The sequence below is a fragment of the Pseudoliparis swirei genome, chromosome 24, assembly GCF_029220125.1.
Source record: "Pseudoliparis swirei isolate HS2019 ecotype Mariana Trench chromosome 24, NWPU_hadal_v1, whole genome shotgun sequence".
In the NCBI taxonomy this organism is placed as follows: domain Eukaryota; kingdom Metazoa; phylum Chordata; class Actinopteri; order Perciformes; family Liparidae; genus Pseudoliparis; species Pseudoliparis swirei.
In genome coordinates, this window is record NC_079411.1 from 14,604,802 (window position 1) to 14,623,777 (window position 18,976).

The 18,976-nt window shown below is 46.2% G+C and overlaps 2 protein-coding genes across 16 annotated transcripts in view; one reads left to right on the forward strand and one right to left on the reverse strand.

Annotated features, from left to right (window-relative positions):
- neurl1aa (neuralized E3 ubiquitin protein ligase 1Aa) overlaps nucleotides 1–18,976 on the forward strand; it is a 130,186-nt gene that overhangs the window by 47,761 nt on the left and 63,449 nt on the right. For 2 of the 5 annotated variants that reach the window (XM_056409407.1, XM_056409408.1), the window contains 2 exons: nucleotides 3,537–3,686; nucleotides 4,353–7,238. The exons of the other annotated variants lie outside the window; for them this stretch is intronic. In XM_056409407.1, coding sequence (XP_056265382.1) covers nucleotides 3,537–3,686; nucleotides 4,353–4,585 — 383 coding nt within the window. In that variant the 3' untranslated portion in view covers nucleotides 4,586–7,238. Of the gene's footprint in view, nucleotides 1–3,536; nucleotides 3,687–4,352; nucleotides 7,239–18,976 lie in introns of those variants that run through there. 5 annotated transcript variants of the gene reach the window in all.
- sh3pxd2aa (SH3 and PX domains 2Aa) overlaps nucleotides 10,837–18,976 on the reverse strand; it is a 96,358-nt gene continuing 88,218 nt past the window's right edge. For all 11 annotated transcript variants that reach the window (XM_056409398.1, XM_056409396.1, XM_056409395.1 and 8 more), the window contains one exon: nucleotides 10,837–18,845. In XM_056409398.1, the coding sequence (XP_056265373.1) occupies nucleotides 16,824–18,845 (2,022 nt within the window). In that variant the 3' untranslated portion in view covers nucleotides 10,837–16,823. The remainder of the gene's footprint in view (nucleotides 18,846–18,976) is intronic.

Below are 18,976 nucleotides of genomic sequence, written 5' to 3' on the forward strand. Positions count from 1 at the left end.
CCGTGAACAATCAGGAAAAACGGAGACAATTACCCCCGAAAGAAAATGTCCTTTGTTGAGCCATGTTGTAAGTTTTAGGGACTGTGACCTCGATTTTGCACCGAAGCCAGCGAGTAACTTTGGGGCTGAATGTCTTGATAAGTTCCGTTAGTTTTGCCCTCAGTACGTCACAACTTGTGTCTGTGTGTTACTGAGCACTGGGGAAGAGACGCCCGTCCGGACTGGGTGAAGTGGTGGATCTCGGTTACCGTCGTGGTGATTATCAGTGAGTGGTGTAAGTGTGGAGATGGGAGGCGGAGCATATGAAGTAGGATTGTAACACCTCTTGTACTCGAGAGTCTCATGTACCTTTATGGTCGTTCTATTGCAAATGTCGGTGGTAGCTATATCACAGTTAGCTCGCAGCTCGCTCTGCAATGTGGTATGTTGCACTGAAATCAGCATTGTCCTCTCGGAAACGGCCCGTTATTAGAGTGCGAGGGTAAAGACATTCATCGGTTCCAACGACCTCCGAACCTGCGCCAGCACACACTCAGCCGCTCGGAATCTCAGAAACAGGAAGTGGTTTTGGATTCTCCTCAGGGCCAACAGTCTTTTTACTATCCTCCCAAAACTGTACCTGTATCCCGCCTAACACACTGTGAGCTCTCATGACGAAGCCGACAGGTGCTCTCAAACAGTCTCCGTGACGACGCAGTCAAAGGATCGTTGCCATGGTATCGGAAGCCGCCAGATGCAACACAGCCTCCGGCCTTAAACCAGAGGAGGTTCCTGCGTGGCGTGTCGCTCAGGTGCTCTCTGCCGTGACGCGTCACCAACAACACTGTTGTGGCACAAAAGGTTCACTCAGAGGAGAACAAAGCACACGCATCGAAAAGAAATCAAAATATTTTTGTAACATAAATTCACAACATTTCCAATATTTAACTCAAATGTTTGATGACCGCTATGACGGGCCTTTCACCAGCAGCAGAAATCTGTTCATATTTTGAATATTTGTATGATTCCTATTCGTTGATTCTGCTACAAATGTCTTGATATCATTCGCCCAGAGATTTCCCTCCGTGAGACGGGCGACTCAGCAGCCTTAGCTCCTCCCAGGACCCCGGAGCCGAGGGCTGTCTTTTAATGATACTTGGTTCTGATGATCCACTCACGACCTCAGAACTTTGCTACTACGCTATCCGCCAGCCAATGCTGACTGACGTTCACACATCCTCCTCCCACATTACACTTTGATGACGCTACTGCTTGAAGTGTTGATTCACATATGAATGTTAATTTATGTATTTAGAAAGATTATTGATTTTCATCAGTGTGCTTGATTTGAAACGGAAAAATGAAATGAATATTTTATTTTGTCCGTTTGTTGGTTTGTTTTCAAATTTCCTCCTTACTGATAATCATGATTCTGAGATTTGTTTTCCTGTTTTTCAATTCTGGTTTTCTAATAATGGGAATATAGAGTGTCTTATATTTTGCAGGCAATAAGATATTGCAGTGCACAATCAAGACCCCATTGCTTTGGGGTGCAGGATATAAACTCTTGGTTTTATTACCATCCTTGAACTTCGTGAGCTCTATTTGAGCAATTTATCTCGTGTGTATTAGCCCGTGTTAGGGAGCCCTCGACCGTTATGTAAGTATATCTTCTCATTATTGGGTTTCTGAATGGTAATGATAAATGTCACTTTATAAAGCTACTGATTGTAATCTTGTCCATGTTTAGGCCAGCTTGCTCTCTGAGACCCCCATCGACCACGGCACGCCGCCTTTTGACCTCCGACCAAATTGAATCATTGAATATTTTATGAAGTTTTTACGTCACATTAATGTAAGTCCTTTGGTGCAAACCCTGTTTTCAGTTTGGGATTTTAACTATTTATTTGTGTACATCTATTCATTTTTGGACCACATGAATTGATAAACAAACACACGCCAAGCCAAAACCCATTTGGCTGAAGATTCTCATCGGTAAACGATAAACCTTTTGAACTGAAGGTATTTGTGTTTAGTATTACCGTCTGCATCCAGGATACTCCACAGGCTCCTTAAATACCACGTTCCTGTCATTGTACTATTGATTTGTCCATCACTGACGTGTGGAGCAATTCCTCCCATCTTGCTTTACCTGTGTTTGATTTCTCTCTGTACAGTTAATCACACGCAGCAGCGATGAGAGAGTCTCTCTGAGGACTGTGTGTCACGCACCAGTAATCAGTTCATATATATATATATATTACAGTATATGAGTCATCAGCTGAAGTACTTTACAAACCTATATTTTCCTTTTCTTTTGAAACATCCATTGGGTGTTTTGTTTGTGAGCAGCCGCTGTTCACTGCAGAGTCGGATGATTGTGGTGGAAAATAAACTTTCCAGATGTGTTTGGTGTGTGTTGTGCTGGTGTTTCACTGGGTGAGGCGGCTCAGAATGTGCACAGTGTGTTCTTAGTCGGGTTTTATCAGGGGACCATGTGCAGCGTCTTACCGTCTAAACCAACTCTCTTCTCTTCAGCCGCCAGCTGCCAGACAGAAATGAGTCCACAACCAAATGAGAACGAGTGATTGACCCGTTCACACTGCACACAGTCGATTCATCCATTCCTCATATGTAGATATTGATGAGTGCCGCTTCACATGTCGGTGGCTTTGAAGGCCGTCTGCCATCTGGCAGCCTGGGACAGCCCGACCTGTCTGTCGAGCCGGCGCAGGCATTTCAACATGTGTTGCCGGAACTTATTCTCGGAATTCCCATTTGTTTTCCCCCCCCCCGACCGCCGTCGCGACGTGGAATGGGGAACGGACGGAGGACTGCTTTGAAATACACTTTCTAAAAAAACAAGTAAAAGGAGTGATGAATATGTGCACACTGATGGAGCATTCCAATCTGTGTGAGCAGTCCTTTAAAAGTAACGCTGGGGTAATACGATCGTCCTCTGGTTCATCGTTTGTATTCATTTTGTGGACCAAAGAAGAAACAAAAGGAACATTCTTTTTTTTTAAAGAGCAGCGGCATATGAGAAGACCTATTAGCTGTAATGTTTGGTGCCTTTATGACACTTTATATATAAAACAAGTCCAGATTAACCTGCTTAGAGAGCACTACATGGATGGAGTCTTCCTATTTGGCTTCCAGTGTTCTCCTCCGCTCTCACGACTCATTTCCTTCTCTGTGATATTTGTCTTTGTTACCTTCTGTCACATTACGTTTCATTTAGCTGGCGCTTTTATCCAAAGCGATTTACAATCATGTTGCTTTCATACACCGTCGACACAGCTCCAGGGAGCAATTCAGAGTTAAGTGTTTTGCTCAAGGACGCATCAACTAGGGCGGGGATTGAACTGCCAACCCCCTGATTGAAAGACAGACCTGCAAACCACTGAGCCGCAGTCGCCCCACCACGTCGGTCAGCCTGCACGGATCAAATTCTGACTATTGCAACCGTCACCAGTAAAGTGGTTGCTGGTTCCTGAAGGAATTGGAGTTGGAGCAAAACGAACCTCTCATCCCCTCCCTTCATCTGCTCCGACTAGGCTCCACTCACCTCGGGGATCCGCGGTCCTCGTCCAACCCCAGCTCGCCCTCCTCCTCTCCGCACACGCCCAGCGCCCTGGGCAGCGGCAGCTCCGATCTGGTGCTGAGCGGAGGCCTGTGCTCCGCCGCGTACTGCAGCTCACTGGGAGGTAGGTAGACCCGGACATGAGCGGATAACGCTGCAGCAGCTCAGCATCAGGGCCCCCACAGGGGGGTGGGAGGAGAAACCATGATGGGACGGCGAGCAGATGTCATCCTGCAGCAGTTAGGAACAAGAGCCAGCACGTCTTGGTTCCACTGCCGCTGGGCGTCGGGCCGTGTTTGTTCACATGGCGATGTTATGGAAATGTAGGATGTGTTTTTTCAACGTAAACCTGATTAAACAACATCCTGTTTTCAGCCTGATTATCAAGTCGCCATTTAGTTTCACTTCATTCACGACGCTATCGGTCAAAGAAGATGTCCCGTCTGCAAAGTTCTGATTTGTTTATTTATTTTCATGTGGTTCTGTTCTGTAACTTAGCGTCCATAAATCACCAGTTACGTAAACAAAGTGACTTATTTGAACGTACCTTAGTCGCTAAAGTAAAACCAGAGCTTCTTCGGGTGAGAAGAGGCCGTGTGTATGTACAGAGGGGAACCGGAGATCGGGGCCAGAGAACGTGTCGTTAGTCGATGGTTTCTACAGTCGTAGAGAACCGCCGTCAACAAGCTTCAAACAAACAAACATAAGATTCATGTTGAATGTTTTTTTCTACTCCGTCTTTTTTTTGTGGCTGAAATAAATAAAAAATCTTATTTCAATGTCTCCCCAGGAACATCCCCAAATTCCCCCGTCAGCCTCCCCAAGTCCCCGACGTTTCCATCGCCGTGGTCCGACGAGTGCTCCATCTGCTACGAGAACAGCGTGGACACGGTGATCTACGCCTGTGGACACATGTGTCTGTGCTACACCTGCGGCCTCAAACTCAAGAAGATGTCCGACGCCTGCTGCCCCATCTGCAGGAGGCAGATCAAAGACATCATCAAGACCTATCGCAGCACGTAGAGGGGCCGGGCGGATGGCCTCCGCCCGGAACCGCAACATCCGGAGAAGACGTGTCGAAGTTCAGGGAACATGAACTCTGGTACTTTAATTTGGTGCATTCACAGAATCGTTTAGTTCGCTCGCGTGACCTTTTCCAAAGTCGGTACCGCTTCGCTTGGAAAGGTCTCCTGTCCCTGCAGAGGCGGCATGTGAAAAGGGCGGAGAGTCCACGGAGAACGTTCTTCTGAAGCAGAAGATGCCCTCTGCTGCGACCTTGGAGGACCGTGAACAATCAGGAAAAACGGAGACAATTACCCCCGAAAGAAAATGTCCTTTGTTGAGCCATGTTGTAAGTTTTAGGGACTGTGACCCCGATTTTGCACCGAAGCCAGCGAGTAACTTTGGGGCTGAATGTCTTGATAAGTTCCGTTAGTTTTGCCCTCAGTACGTCACAACTTGTGTCTGTGTGTTACTGAGCACTGGGGAAGAGACGCCCGTCCGGACTGGGTGAAGTGGTGGATCTCGGTTACCGTCGTGGTGATTATCAGTGAGTGGTGTAAGTGTGGAGATGGGAGGCGGAGCATATGAAGTAGGATTGTAACACCTCTTGTACTCGTAGAGTCTCATGTACCTTTATGGTCGTTCTATTGCAAATGTCGGTGGTAGCTATATCGTTGTGCTAGCTCGCAGCTCGCTCTGCAATGTGGTATGTTGCACTGAAATCAGCATTGTCCTCTCGGAAACGGCCCGTTATTAGAGTGCGAGGGTAAAGACATTCATCGGTTCCAACGACCTCCGAACCTGCGGCCAGCACACTCAGCCGCTCGGAATCTCAGAAACAGGAAGTGGTTTTGGATTCTCCTCAGGGCCAACAGTCTTTTTACTATCCTCCCAAAACTGTACCTGTATCCCGCCTAACACACTGTGAGCTCTCATGACGAAGCCGACAGGTGCTCTCAAACAGTCTCCGTGACGACGCAGTCAAAGGATCGTTGCCATGGTATCGGAAGCCGCCAGATGCAACACAGCCTCCGGCCTTAAACCAGAGGAGGTTCCTGCGTGGCGTGTCGTTCAGGTGCTCTCTGCCGTTGACGCGTCACCAAATAACACTGTTGTGGCACAAAAGGTTCACTCAGAGGAGAAACAAAGCACACGCATCGAAAAGAAATCAAAATATTTTTGTAACATAAATTCACAACATTTCCAATATTTAACTCAAATGTTTGATGACCGTTGCGACGGGCCTTTCACCAGCAGCAGAAATCTGTTCATATTTTGAATATTTGTATGATTCCTATTCGTTGATTCTGCTACAAAATGTCTTGATACGTCCGCCCAGAGATTTCCCTCCGTAGACGGCGACTCAGCAGCCTTAGCTCCTCCCAGGACCCCCGGAGCCGAGGGGCGGTCTTTTTTAATGATACTTGGTTCTGATGATCCACTCACGACCTCAGAACTTTGCTACTACGCTATCCGCCAGCCAATGCTGACTGACGTTTCACACATCCCTCCTCCCACATTACACTTTGATGACGCTACTGCTTGAAGTGTTGATTCACATATGAATGTTAATTTATGTATTTAGAAAGATTATTGATTTTCATCAGTGTGCTTGATTTGAAACGGGAAAAAATGAAAATGAATATTTTTATTTTTGTCCGTTTGTTGGTTTGTTTTCAAATTTCCTCCTTACTGATAATCATGATTCTGAGATTTGTTTTCCTGTTTTTTTCAATTCTGGTTTTCTAATAATGGGAATATAGAGTGTCTTATATTTTGCAGGCAATAAGATATTGCAGTGCACAATCAAGACCCCATTGCTTTGGGGTGCAGGATATAAACTCTTGGTTTTATTACCATCCTTGAACTTCGTGAGCTCTATTTGAGCAATTTATCTCGTGTGTATTAGCCCGTGTTAGGGAGCCCTACGACCGTTATGTAAGTATATCTCTTCTCATTATTGGGTTTCTGAATGGTAATGATAAATGTCACTTTATAAAGCTACTGATTGTAATCTTGTCCATGTTTAGGCCAGCGTTGCTCTCTGAGACTCGACCACGGCACGTCGTCTTTTGACACTCCGACCAAATTGAATCATTGAATATTTTATGAAGTTTTTACGTCACATTAATGTAAGTCCTTTGGTGCAAACCCTGTTTTCAGTTTGGGATTTTAACTATTTATTTGTGTACATCTATTCATTTTTGGACCACATGAATTGATAAACAAACACACGCCAAGCCAAAACCCATTTGGCTGAAGATTCTCATCGGTAAACGATAAACCTTTTGAACTGAAGGTATTTGTGTTTAGTATTACCGTCTGCATCCAGGATACTCCACAGGCTCCTTAAATACCACGTTCCTGTCATTGTACTATTGATTTGTCCATCACTGACGTGTGGAGCAATTCCTCCCATCTTGCTTTACCTGTGTGTTTGATTTCTCTCTGTACAGCCAATCACACGGCAGCACGATGAGAGAGTCTCTCTGAGGACTGTGTGTCACGCACCAGTAATCAGTTCATATATATATATATATTACAGTATATGAGTCATCAGCTGAAGTACTTTACAAACCTGTATTTTCCTTTTCTTTTGAAACATCACGTGTTTGTTTGTGAACGCTGTTCACTGCGAGTCGGATGATTGTGGTGAATAAACTTTCCAGATGTGTTTGGTGTGTGTTGTGCTGGTGTTTCACTCGGTGAGCGCTCAGATGTGCACAGTGTGTTCTTAGTCGGGGGTTTTATCAGGGGACCATTAGGCGAGGAGTCATCACAACTACATGTATCCGTTGTTTAGTGTCTTTGCACCAGCTCCAATATATTTTATGACCTCATCGGATGGATTTGGTAAACACTGAGCCTCTAATGCAGTGTCAACATGGAAACACTTGATCACCACATAGAAGATGTAGAGAACAGGCCAGCAAGTGGACTACCGATCCAGAGGTCAAGAGTGAACCGCCTGTGTGAGTCTTTGTCTCCTATCACATGACGTTGTGTGAGTCTTTGTCTCCTATCACATGACGCTATGAGTCTTTGTCTCCTATCACATGACGCTGTGAGTCTTTGTCTCCTATCACATGACGATGTGTGAGTCTTTGTCTCCTATCACATGACGTAGTGTGAGTCTTTGTCTCCTATCACATGACGATGTGTGAGTCTTTGTCTCCTATCACATGACGTTGTGTGAGTCTTTGTCTCCTATCACATGACGCTCTGAGTCTTTGTCTCCTATCACATGACGATGTGTGAGTCTTTGTCTCCTATCACATGACGTAGTGTGAGTCTTTGTCTCCTATCACATGACGATGTGTGAGTCTTTGTCTCTATCACATGACGTTGTGAGTCTTTGTCTCCTATCACATGATTCAATTCAATTCAATTCAGTTTATTTGTATAGCCCAATTTCACAAATTACAAATTTGTCTCGGAGTGCTTTACAATCTGTACACATAGACATCCCTGCCCCAAAACCTCACATCGGACCAGGAAAAACTCCCAAATAACCCTTCAGGGGGAAAAAAAGGGAAGAAACCTGGAGGAGAGCAACAGAGGAGGATCCCTCTCCTAGGATGGACAGATGCAATAGATGTAATGTGTACAGAAGGACAGATTTAGAGTTAAAATACATTCAATGAATATGACAGAGTGTATGAATAGTTCATAGTAGGCATATTCCACGATGGAGACCTCCACGATCCATCAGGCAGATGGCGGTGGGGAGGAGGAGTGGCGGAGTCTCAACAGGACAGTGGCGTAGTCATGAGCAGGAATTCCACGACCCAGACGATCCATCAGGCAGATAGATCTATGCCGTCTCATAGGGTCCGATGACCCCATGAGACGAAAGTCAAAAGGACTTCCGGGAGAAAGCAGAGTTAGTAACGTGTGATTGAGAGATGAAAATTCATCCTTAAGGAGAGAAAAAGAGGAGATAGGTACTCAGTGCATCCTAAAACGTCCCCGGCAGCTATAAGCCTATAGCAGCATATCAAGGGGCTGGACCAGGTGAACCTGATTCAGCCCTAACTATAAGCTCTGTCAAAGAGGAAGGTCTTAAGTCTACTCTTAAACGAGGTGACTGTGTCTGCCTCCCGGACTGAAATTGGAAGCTGGTTCCATAAAAGAGGAGCTTGATAACTAAAGGCTCTGGCTCCCATTCTACTTTTTAAGACTCTAGGAACTACAAGTAGTCCCGCATTTAGTGAGCGTAGCTCTCTAGTGGGGCAATATGGTACGACAAGCTCCTTAAGATATGATGGAGCATCACCAATCAAGGCTTTGTAGGTTAAGAGAAGAATTTTAAAAGTGATGTGTGAGTTTGTCTCCTATCACATGACGTTGTGTGAGTCTTTGTCTCCTATCACATGACGCTATGAGTCTGTCTCCTATCACATGACGCTATGAGTCTTTGTCTCCTATCACATGACGCTGTGAGTCTTTGTCTCCTATCACATGACGCTGTGAGTCTTTGTCTCCTATCACATGATGCTGTGAGTCTTTGTCTCCTATCACATGACGATGTGTGAGTTTGTCTCCTATCACATGACGTTGTGTGAGTCTTTGTCTCCTATCACATGACGCTATGAGTCTTTGTCTCCTATCACATGACGCTATGAGTCTTTGTCTCCTATCACATGACGCTGTGAGTCTTTGTCTCCTATCACATGACGTTGTGTGAGTCTTTGTCTCCTATCACATGATGCTGTGAGTCTTTGTCTCCTATCACATGACGCTGTGAGTCTTTGTCTCCTATCACATGATGCTTGCTCCGTTGCTCCTTCTTTGGCGGTGGGTCAACAGACACCCTAAATGGAGTGTTAACCGTGTTTACATGCACTTGACCTTTGACACCTAAAAAAGGTCAAATGTGAGTTGGCCTGAAGGGATGTAGCTTTTGAGGTCTGTGAAACACAGTGCTGAGTGGTGGTGGTGGGGGGGGGGGGGGGCTTTGTTACATCATGTGCTGTGGCCTCTGCTGCTGGGGGGCTTCACGTTAAGGGATTAGGAGATCAGTGGAAATACTGCATCCTAAACTGTAGAAGAGCTCCCACTACAATGACTGCTCTATAAATCCGTCGAGCTCCTCCACCAGATGTCTCTCTAGGACTCCTCGATGGAACATCGATCTCTAACGGGCCGACTCGTGACTCCATATCACAGGAGAGGCTCGGGGAGGTGAACACGATGAGCGATGTTCTCAGGAGAGGAATAATCCAGACCAGTGAGTCGAACACACGCTATTGTTCGGTCGAGTCGTCAGCCTCCAATGTTCTCAACCGATGTCATTGGTTACGCCGTGCAGAAAGGGCGGATCCTAAAAAAAGGCTCAACGTCAACGTGCATAACGTCTATTCACATATAGATCTGTCTGCTGCTGAGTGAAGGACGGCTGCAGCGAGACTGGCTCAAGACAGCCATCTAGTGGACACACGTTGCCATGGTCACCGGATGAAGGGTTACAATAAAATCTGATTACTTTGGATAAAATTTGATTACCCTTTTGTCCACTGACCAGCATTTTCTGGAGCTTTAAGCAGCATCTCAAGGTCATCTCAAGGTTTTACTCAGTGGACCGATAAGACCTGAGGACTGGTTCCCAGTCTCCATCCCACCGAACCAGCTGTTGCTATGTGACACAAGCTCCTTTGAGGCAACGTGTTTGTCTTTAGGTGATAGATTTTTCTTTTCTTTTAAGGTTCAACAACATTGAAGCTGCACTCATATTTTTACATGAACAAGGAGTCAAATATACAATGTAAAATGTGTGAGATGCCACTTGTCTGAGCTGCTAGTGGAGGGAATATTGGACTCCACAGGACACACGCACAACTCCATCTTTATGGTTTGTACATAGCCATACCATATTGTATAATAATAAAGTATTACTGGAGCCATGCGTTATGCTCAACCTTTACAGTTTAAAGAAACTGATGAATGACATGATGAATGTCTCCACACTTTTGGTTATTGGAGAGGCAAAATAATCCTTGTCTCCCGGAGAGCTCCGGGAGCTCGTTCATCTTCATTCATCCGCCTTGCACCTTTCCTCCCATTACTCATACCCGATATATATATATATATATATATATATATATATGAATGTAACTGGCTGCATTGTTCTGCTCTTCCGCATCTAAACTCACTTAATGTGGCGAATAAAGATAAATGTCTCAATCTGTAATATTACTGTCACAGACCATCTATCACCGCGAGCAGGGAGGCGGGTCTTGAGGGAGTGTGAGACAAATGAAAAGGAGTCGGTCTAAAACAACAGAGATAATACATTTAATATTGTTTCTCTTTTTTGGGTGATGCGAGATACAATGTAAACATGTACAAGATGCAAAAAAACAAACGAAAAGGTACAAGACTTGTCAAAAAGAAACGGTCGATAAGAAAATGCCCTGTTTTCAAAAGAGTACACGAGCAGGCTGTCAGTCAGAGGCGACAATGGACAGCGCCTGGGTGTCCTCATGTGTGTCCTCATGTGTGTCCTCGTGCCCCTGTGTGTCCTCATGTGTCCTTGTGCCCCTGTGTGTCCTCATGTGTGTCCTCATGCCCCTGTGTGTCCTCATGTGTGTCCTCGTGTGTGTCCTTGTGCCCCTGTGTGTCCTCATGTGTGTCCTTGTACCCGTGTGTCCTTGTACCCCTGTGTGTCCTCATGTGTGTCCTTGTACCCGTGTGTCCTTGTACCCCTGTGTGTCCTCATGTGTGTCCTCATGTGTGTCCTCGTGCCCCTGTGTGTCCTCATGTGTGTCCTCGTGTGTGTCCTTGTGCCCCTGTGTGTCCTCATGTGTCCTTGTGCCCCTGTGTGTCCTCATGTGTGTCCTCATGTGTGTCCTTGTACCCCTGTGTGTCCTCATGTGTGTCCTCGTGGGACAAAGACCACGGGCCTCGTTCCCCGACACAGCAGTCTCCTCCTGATCTCCACCTCAAACAGCGAGTGACTCTGAGACAAAGTTTTCAACGACATCTAATCCGCGCTCCATCACTCCCTTCACTCTCTTCACTCTCTTCACTCCCTTCACTCTCTTCACTCCCTTCACTGGGCTTTTGTACTTTCCTTCAGTCACTTCTTCACATCCATTAAAAAATAACCTCGAAGATCTTCTCCCTAAATACCTCCGCTCGCCCCCCCCACACACACCTTCTGAACCTCACTCCTCACACCTCCCCCGTCCCTCTGCCAGTAACAGCATTTTTGGATTTCTCTCCATTTGGAATGAAAGCTCGTCTGGTTATACGTCAACTCCTGTTACACTTTCACTACTTTCAACCACTTCTCTCAACAACAACAATAACAACAACAACCAACTGAGGAATAAGACCTTGTGAAGACATTCGTTCCTTTGTCTTGTTTTTTTTTAAAGCACAACAACCTCATGACACTTCGCTCACACCCTCGGGGGCTGCAGCACATCTGAAGAGAGAGAAGCCACAAACAGACTTTGGATCAGTTTTAAAAGTTACTTGATGGAAGGAGAGACACCGAGGAGCTCCTGCTGCGTCAACTCACTTGTCTCTCACCGTCTTGCAGAGGCATCACATTAAATCATCGTGTCTGAGGATGGCGGTTTGGGGTTTGTTGAAGTGGTCGGATAAATGCCTGATGGAAGCCTTTTCAGTTTGTAAAGTGCCCCCCCCCCCCCCCACACCCCAAAGCCTCGCAACTCTCCCCCTAACAAAGCGGAGCTCCTCTCACCTTGTCTCCTAGAATCCACTACCTGATCCATCTCGTGTCTCCCTGCATTCCTGCACTCCCAAAATCCCCTCCTTGACCCCCACATTCTCTTCTCCCAAGTACACCTGCAAGCAATTCCATCTCCTTGTGCAAACACACACACAGACACACACACACACCTAGACATCTCAATCTTTTTCAGTGGGAATAGACTGCTCATCTGTGTCGAGGAAGGAAGGAGGAGAGGTGCAGGCAGCCAGGAGGAGACCCCCGCGGCGGCAGCAGCTCGGCCGAGTTTAAGGGGCTTCACGCCCCTCTGCCGAAACACAAAGAGAGAGGGGATAAAACAGGGTGCGGGCGTGACACATGTTGAGAAACTTGCCACGTTTTCCTCTGACGTGAATGACGACGACTGATGAATGCAACAACACACTAAGACCCCAAAACCCCAAACCCACAGTCCCAGTCTGGGGGGGGGGGGGGGGGGGCACAACCTTCAGAGCTGATATCGAAGACAAAGCCCAACCACTTAAAGGAACAGTTGGACGTTAACAAAAAAACACACTGATTCCCTTTAATGCAGAGACAGAGGAGAAGACACTCTCATGTCGTACACAACCAACAGGAAACCAGCCAGGACACCGTTTAGCTTCACGAACAGACTCAACATGTAGGACCCCCCGGCAGGTGAATGTGAAGAGAGCTTTCTGCACAGTGAAGGTCAAACATCACAGTGAGCGACGGGAGACAAAACATCTCGTCTAACTCTCTGAGAGAAAACTAATGCAGGTGTTGCTCCGACTGTTCCTTCAGGGGAGCTTTAAAGCAAAAAGAAGCGGCTTTTGAATGAAAAGGAAAAAGTAGATGTGAGGTTTTAGAACGCGGATGAAAGAAGCAGTGTTTGTGCTCTGAAAGGCCCTGGTCCATGTAGACGATTACAGAATAGTAACGTGTAACGGGTACTTTGTGCCGCCGTGACTTCAGGCTCCTAAATATCTTTTCACTTGTTCTAGAAGTTGTGTTATTTAGTCGGACTTTAACTGCAAAAAGGGTTTGTGGACTGGAGCCTTATTGGCCTGTACATACAGTAGTTAGTGTGACGGCGTGTTCACCCGTCACACGTGGATAAGGCAAAGAGAACAATAAAGGCCTTTCTATTATTTATTTTTTGGCGTACATCCTGGAAGCTGATGGATTGATCCGAAAGGGCCTGACGGGGCTCTCGTTTACTCCGTCCTCGGGTTCCAAATGTCACCTTTCGCCGCGGTGATTGGCGAGGAGAACGTCTGACCCGGTTCCACGGAGGTGGGTAAATGTCAAGAGGCATCGTGTAGGTGCAGAGAGGACACACTCCAGAAAGCAAAGCCAATAAACAAAGACAAAAATAACAAGGCAAAAAAAAAAAAAAAACAGGACACTATCAAAATTCCATTCAGGCACGAACGTGACAGTTCAGAGCAGAGCCGCTGAGGCCCCTGATGATGGGCCCTTGACTCTCCGTCTGTGATAAAGATGGCTGTAGTGTCAGTTCAGAAAGGGCTCTGCCACGCCATTCATACATCGCGTGTCCACCGCTGACCGGCGCCCGGAAGAGCCGAGACTTTCACGCAATTGTTCTAAAAGTCAGAACGCCAGGAGACGGCGAGGCGCCGCACGGCGTTGGCCCAACGGGGCCTTTTCACGCGGGCTCTCTCAGAGCCACCTCACGCTCGATGGCGAAAGCTCACCATCGAGCGACTGGCAGTTGGACTGGGAATATCTTCTCCTGTTGAAACATGATGCGTTTCTCATCTATTGCACATTTCCTCGCAGTTACATTTCAGAATTTGGGGTTTAAAAAAAATGACAACAGAAAAAGTCAAAAGCAAAAGGTGAAAGCATGATTAAAGATAGACGCTACGCAGCTGAATTTAAGCCTCTCACAGAACAATGCCCTTACATTTCAGTTACATTCTGGTCAATCAAAAAGAAGCAATATGCAATAATATGTGCTGGAGCAACAAGTACAAAGTGATGGAACACGTTTACATAATGCCTTCGTCTGGATGGGCGGGGCCTCGATTACAATCTTTATCTGAGATACAAAAATGTCACATATTCTTCTAAATTATTAGAGTGTATTTTTTTGCATACTAATGTACCAACTTTTTGTAACAATTCAAATCTGTACAATGGTTTGCAATAATATTTTGAGTAGGGGAATAAGGTTATTGGTAAACCTTGATAAAATATAAAACTATTCATCATAAATATATATGTATATAAAATCCGGCATTATGTAAAGCACAATAAAGATGAAGGAAGTGCCCGGGATTTGTTAAAGTTGCAGCACACAGCATGGAGTAAAAATTAAAAGAAACTTTTTTTTTACAAAAAAAAGTATTATTATTATTAGTTGCCAATATAAAAAAATATCTTAGCTGCAGTGAGATACAAAATTTAAAAAATACAGTTGTTGGTCACTGGCCAGCAGTGTGTTCCTTCTACACTGAGGCAGGACGGCAGGTCAGCCTCGAGGAAACAAACCCTGTTGTAACACCTCGGACCCGCCACTAGAGGTCTCTACTCCTCCAATTCTAGTCAAACCTTGGCAAGGCCACTGTCATGGACAGAGCTCCACCTCTCATGTGAGGTGATGGACGAAAAGAAATTCAATAATTTAAAAAACTTATTCAATAAATAAAATGCTGAGTATTTACTGCATCTTTACATTAATGCACCATAAATCAGGTTTAAAGTGCACTAACTCACAAAACAGAACCACTTCGGTCCTCGTTATTGTCGCCGTGTGATCACAGAGTAATAAACACATGGACAAACACATGGACAAACACACATATGATGGAGCAGCGACTGTACTGAGCTGAACGCTGTGACACTGTCCAGCAGAAACATCGTGACTCACACAGAGAGCTCACAGCGCTCATTAGAAAATGTATTTCAGCAATCTTGAACATCAGTCATTTGAATTTTGAAAGTTAGATTTGAGCTCAGAATGTCCAATTTTCATATTACAAATCTACATTTGCTGATGATTACTTTTTAACTTGATACTTTTAAATGATTGATAAGACTTATTCACATATTTGGATATATGATATACCCAACTATCATTTGGAAGATGCGAAAAAATGCACTATGCTATGTTGTCTTCTACATTATGTTCTGCCAACACCCATAATGCACAGCAATATCTAATATTACAATGTGCTTGTTTACTTCTCGTTTCACGGATCTGTAATTTTCAGAAAATGAATCAAGTGCTTACAGCTACAGATTTCTTTCAGTTCATAAAACTCCTTTAGGCATTTTGTTGAATACACTGTATTACTGTACATAAATAAATAGTTAAATCACAAAAATAGCCAATGAAATGACATTTCTCTTTGGTTTGATCACATTTTGGGATACATTCTGAGCAAATACGTCCCTGGAATTCAATTATTTCACCACATTTCCAGTACTAAAAACAATATAACACAATCACTGCAGTAATGCAATGCAACTGCAATCCACTTTTGTAATTGTTTATATATTTTGAGGTTATTAGCTAACCAGATATGAGATGGTTTTGTTCTCTCAGTGAGACTAAAGTATCTGACTGTTATCTTCAAGTTGTTTTTTTTACACATTTGTTATTCCAGATAGTTATATCTGGAATTAAAAGCATTATTATCAACAAATGTTTTTTGCGCTTGGGGATCTGAGATAAAACGATGCCAATTAATGAAAGCTGAACGAGGCAGGAGCTTTAACTTTTCCAATTCGAGGCTGTTGGTGGAGAACAGATGTCACAAGAAAGCAGAAATAATTATCTAAGACTTGCATCAACACAAAACATGATAACATGAACGATGAAATGAAATAAAAAACACATATAACACAATTCAATTGATGTTTCCGTAACGACTTTCGGCTTAAAACAAATACATTCTCACTTAAATCTCAGTTTTTTCTTCTTAAATTTGTATTGGACTAATTACAGCCCTCGGGATCGAAACATTGCACATTGTTTGCACTTAAAAGGGAAGCTTTGAATATGCTTTGGGAAACACTCCTGGTGGTATTTGTCGGCCTATGGCACTCTAAAAGATTTGGTTGATTTAACATGTTGTCATCCACCATTAAGACCTCCATTCAGGTGATCAAATACAAAAGGCACTTATCGGCCATCAGCGTCAGTGATGGGCAGGAATGAGCATAACCATTTTGCTGCTCAACATCTGAACGACATGATGCAAACCTCTTTTAAGAGGTTATCGCTCCCATTCACACCACGTTCTCAAAGATACGGATCGTCCTCCTCAAACTCCCTCACCCACGGACCAACAGTCCCACATTCCTGTCTCTCGTTCCCGGCCAGAGTATTTGAAATCGTTACACTCCTTGTATTAATTTTTAGTAAACCAGCACTAAAAGTGTCCTTCCTAATCAGATTAAAATATCTGTCCTTTGAAACGCAGTCATCAATGTACATTTCCAAGGACATATTGCTTACATGAGAGTGCGGGTAACATTCTTAAGGAGTGATGCCACCAACGTCCTTGAAGACATCAAGAGGGGTTGCTTTTATTTCTTCCGCTCTAGGTAGTTGGAGGGGACCCAGCCCTTGCGGGGAAGCAGGCTGTCCTGCACCTGGCAGTACCACCATCCATTGGGGTTTCTTTCCAACACCTCCAGGCAGGTGCCCTCAGTGAAACCCATTGTTTCCTCATCGCCATGATAGTCAGCGATGGACACGTACACTTCCCTGCCGAGGTTATTGTGGATCAGCTGGCTCTTCTCCAGGGGCTTGGGTCGGACTGCGGACACAGGGATGCCGTTGCGTTGGGTGACTCTGCTCAGGGCGTCCTGGACATTGCTCGTGCTGAACGCGCTGCCCGAGGACCCCAGGCCGGAGCGCTCGGCAGGCCTCGTCTGACTTTCGACAACGACGTGTGGACGCACGGTGCTGAAGGAGGCGTTTCGGCGGACTCCGAGAGTGGCAGAACCAGAGCCATAGTGATCGCTTCTGCCAAGGGAGTCATTCCGCCTCAGAGAACCCGTCATGTAGTGTGCATCCTTGGCCGGCTGCGTTGTGGTCACAAACACAGACTGAGGCCGGACCGCCACCTGGCGGACCCCGTTCCTCATGCATACACCTCCATTAACTATCCCGGACGGCTTCGAGAAGCCACCAGGAGGCTTGGAAGGAATTGGCGGACTGTCCCTTCTCAAGCTTTGATGCTGGCGGCTCGGACCCTTCATGTTGATGTTGTTGAGGGCCAAGACGTGCTGCTCGTTTTTCTCCAGGCTGTTGGACTTACTCCTACCACTCCCATGTCTATCTAGGTCCAACCCCCCTGCATCCCCCACTTTTCTGACAGGTTCCAGGTAGTACGAAGGAGCCCAGCCCTCCTCCGTTCCCATACGGATGTACCACCAACCGCTCTCCTGCTTCTCCAGAACCTCAACCTCCACCCCGGCTGGAAAGCTGACCTCAGAGTCCTGGACCTTCTTATAGGCATCCAGGGAACGGTAGAGAATGGGACCTTCCACGTCTGAGTCACCACGGCTCCCTTTGGAGTAGACCGAAGAGAGATCCGAGGTGCTGCGTGAACACATGGAGTCCTCTGATGAGATGACAGAGGCTGTTTCAGAGTCGTCTCCACGGGCAGGTTTGAGGCCATGAGGCCGAAACTGACTTGTGGGCCTCAGCTGCCGTCTCAAAGAGCTGATGTCCGACCTCTCAGGACTCTGGGGCTCTGATTTAGTCAGGAGTGGTTTCGGTCTGACGGAGGGCTTGGGCCTGGTGGAGGGGCTCTGACCTATTCTCTGCTCCACACTACGGCTCAAAGCAGAGCTTTTCTTGGGGCCTCTGCTCAATTCATCTGATGAAGATCCGGGGCTGTTGTCCTGCAACCTGAAGCTGATATCGATGCGTCTGCCCAGGGTCTGGCTTCTCCGGTTCATCTCTGGCGTCATGGTCTTCATGGGTCGACCAGCGTGAGGTGAGGATCCGGATGGTTTGCGTGGAACCGTGGAGGAATGGTAGCTCCTTGGAGAATTTGGCTCACTGGAACCTTTGACTGAAGTTCTTTCCACACCACTGCCGGTCCTGAAGACGTCGTTCTCATAGACACACTCGTCTTTTGAGACCTCCTCTGCGGACCTGAAGGAAGCTCTTCGACGAGTGAACACGGGGGACGCCTTGCAGACGGGAGGAGAGGCCTTGCAGGAAGGAGGGGCGCTGCGGTACTTGTCGCTGGCCACGCTGCTGATCTTCACAGTCGGGGCTCGCTGATCCTTCAGGGAATCCGTGTCGGATTCACCTTCGCATCCAATCGCAGGGATATCATATTCAGGTTCCTCATACACAGGCCTGCTCGGCGGCTCTGAGACTTTAGAGGCAGAGTTAGTAGGAGGAGGAGCCTCATCAGACTCTTGTTTTTTGACAGGAGGAGCTGGGGGTGGGACTTTGGGCCGCGTCAGGGTGCTGGTACGACGGCTGAGATTGGGCTTCTTGCGCTTGTCGATGTAGGAGCAGGGGGCCCAGCCCTCCTTCTCACCAATCTGCACGTACCACCAGCCTCCAGGGTTCTTCTCTATCACCTACACAACAAGACATGGAACACAGACGCGATCTAAAAAAGTGTTTTTCACCCTTTAGGATTTGTCACACATACAGAATACTGGAATGTTTTTGGGGGTTGATGATCAGAGGATCCAGGACACGCTGTCGT